The 2,500-nt window shown below is 48.3% G+C and overlaps 1 protein-coding gene across 3 annotated transcripts in view; it reads left to right on the forward strand.

The window, feature by feature from the left end:
• Positions 1-2,500, forward strand: part of grk3 (G protein-coupled receptor kinase 3) — a 70,110-nt gene that overhangs the window by 62,267 nt on the left and 5,343 nt on the right. For 2 of the 3 annotated variants that reach the window (XM_062553693.1, XM_062553694.1), the window contains 2 exons: positions 37-173; positions 2,256-2,369. In XM_062553693.1, the coding sequence (XP_062409677.1) occupies positions 37-173; positions 2,256-2,369 (251 nt within the window). Of the gene's footprint in view, positions 1-36; positions 174-2,195; positions 2,370-2,500 lie in introns of all 3 variants that reach the window. The other variant, XM_062553692.1, reaches the window with a different exon arrangement.

A 2,500-nucleotide genomic window follows, 5' to 3' on the forward strand; every position in this document is an offset into this window, starting at 1 on the left:
GACTGTGTGTGTGTGTGTGTGTGTGTGTGTGTCCAGACTACGCGCTGGGGAAGGACTGCATCATGCACGGCTACATGCTGAAGCTGGGCAACCCCTTCCTGACGCAGTGGCAGAGGAGATACTTCTACCTGTTCCCCAACCGCGTGGAGTGGAGAGGAGAGGGCGAGTCCAGGGTAAGCACACCGCACACCGCACCGTCTGTGTGTGAAGGACATTGCTGTGTGTGTTGCCGCGAGAGGCGTGTGTGTGTGGAAAGGAATTTGAAAGTGCGTGTGAGTATGTTTGCATGTTGTGTCTGTAGTCCTGTTTGTTTCATGTTTTTGTTTGTCTGCCAGCGAATGCTGTTTTGCATGCCGGTCTCTGTCTATCTGTGTGTTTGTGTGTGCGTCCATGGATACATGGATCCATTGTGTCTCTATGGGTGCCTCTCTCAACACCCCTCCTCTCTCCTCGATGCTCGGTCCTCCAGGCTCGTTCCCACTGATTTATAACTAACACTGGATAGACTATCCCATTGTTGCTGCCCCATCATTCTTTATGTAGATCAGTGAGGACAAGGACCGAGGAAGGAAAGGGAGGATGTATAAAAGACGAATGAGAGGCACCCGATGTGTGTGTGTGTGTGCGTTTATGAATTCGACCGTGTGTGTGTGTGTGTCTCTCTCTGTCATTCCGTCCTGTGTGCACGTGCAGCAGGAGTACTGGCTCACGCTGCTCTCGAAGCGTAAAGCGGGGGTAAGTTCAGCCCCAGAGTAGCCAAGCTGCACCCCTCTTCTGCCCACCCGCTCTCTCTCTCTCTCTCTCTCTCTCTCTCTCTCTCTCTCTCTCTCTCTCTCTCTCTCTCTCTCTCTCAAGATGGAGGGAGTGTAAGAGAGTGAGTTTGCAAGAGGCCTCCCCGCATCATAGTATGAGTGATTCAGGCTATAGCCTTTGAACCCGTGACCTTTGCCTCAGGTGACCTGGACCCGGCTACAAGAGCTGCTTGCCCTCCCTGTTAGTGTCCAGGGTGTAGTCCTCTCTACTGCCCCCAGTGGAACCTGTGTGTCACCCTCCCCCCTCCCCCCACCCCCCAGGCGAATGGCCCTGCCACAGGTGTATTTTGGGAAATGGTGTCCAGGGCAGTAAAACGTTTTTCTTTCCATTGCTAGCTTATCAACAGACTAAACCTGGAGACCATGGCGCCTGATAGTGGAGTTCAACATCAATGTTGCTTTGAATGCTTCAGTAGATGTGTGTGTTTGAAGCCCTTTCCTGTCTTAATGCTCTATAGAGCAGAATGGGCAGTAGTGCTTGCACCACACACCCAACACACACACACACCTAACACACACACGCACGCACATGTGCTTGTAGGTCCTCACATTGCAGACATATGTCCAGTCCAGTTCACTGTCTGCTATAGACTCGTTTACAACACACACACACACACACACACACACTAGGGGTGTCACGATTCTCCAAATCCTCGATTCGATTTAATTTTCGATTTTAAAGCCACGATACGATTCGATTTTCTATCTTTTTTTATTAATGCATTCCTTGTGTCATTATTATTATTATTATATTCATTTTTATTTTTTGCCCTCTTCCTATTCTGTTTCAGGGGGCTTTTATTTTGAAAGCAATTTTTATTTTGAAACCGTTCCAACAAAAAAAAAAACGTCAAACATAGACATGTGAACATACAGTAGTGAAATGAAGCAACACAGAATGATACTTTGAATGTTTGTGCACACTCTGAAGACACTCTGAAGAGACCCAAGGTTAGTGTTAATGGAATAAGTACTTATCAATGTGCATTTTAAGCCTTAGTCATTTTGAACTGTAGGCTAACTAAATCGGTTTTTTTACTTGCTAAGTTGAGAAGGCTAAATTGGTGTTAGGCTAACTGACGTGAATGAACGCAAAAATGCTTCCACACCCGTGATTTCAGAGTAACAAGAGGTTGATGTGCATTTTTTAACTGGCTGCAGCCTAAAATTAGAGGAGTGTTGATGCTGCACGTGTGTGGTTTTGCGTTTTGGGCATACATGCTGGACGTCACGTTGGGGGTGTGGCTGCATCGTCGATTCTACTTTTCAGTTCGAAGTTCGAGATTGAGATGTAATTTCGATCGATTTCGATTTAAAATCGAGATCGTGACACCCTTAACACACTCACTCACGCAGAGCTGTTACTGTTACTGACATCTCCAGGGCATGTTGCTGGGACTGCTCTGGGCCGCCTCTGACTTGTCTCCCCCTGGTCCCCCACAGCAAAACCTGCTGACCATGGAGCAGATCGTCACGGTGGAGGAGACGCAGGTCAAGGACAAGAAGTGCATCCTGCTGCGGATCAAAGGGGGCAAGCAGTTTGTCCTCCAGTGTGAGGTACGGTGGCTCCCCTCCCTCCTCCCTCCTCCCCCTCTTTCTCTCCCTCTCTTTCTGTCTCTCTCTCTTTCTCTTGTCATCTTTCTGTACCTCCTTTTTCTCTTTCCCTCTCTCTCCCTCCCTCTCTTTCC

This window comes from Sardina pilchardus, chromosome 14 (assembly GCF_963854185.1).
Source record: "Sardina pilchardus chromosome 14, fSarPil1.1, whole genome shotgun sequence".
Taxonomy (NCBI): Eukaryota; Metazoa; Chordata; class Actinopteri; order Clupeiformes; family Clupeidae; genus Sardina; species Sardina pilchardus.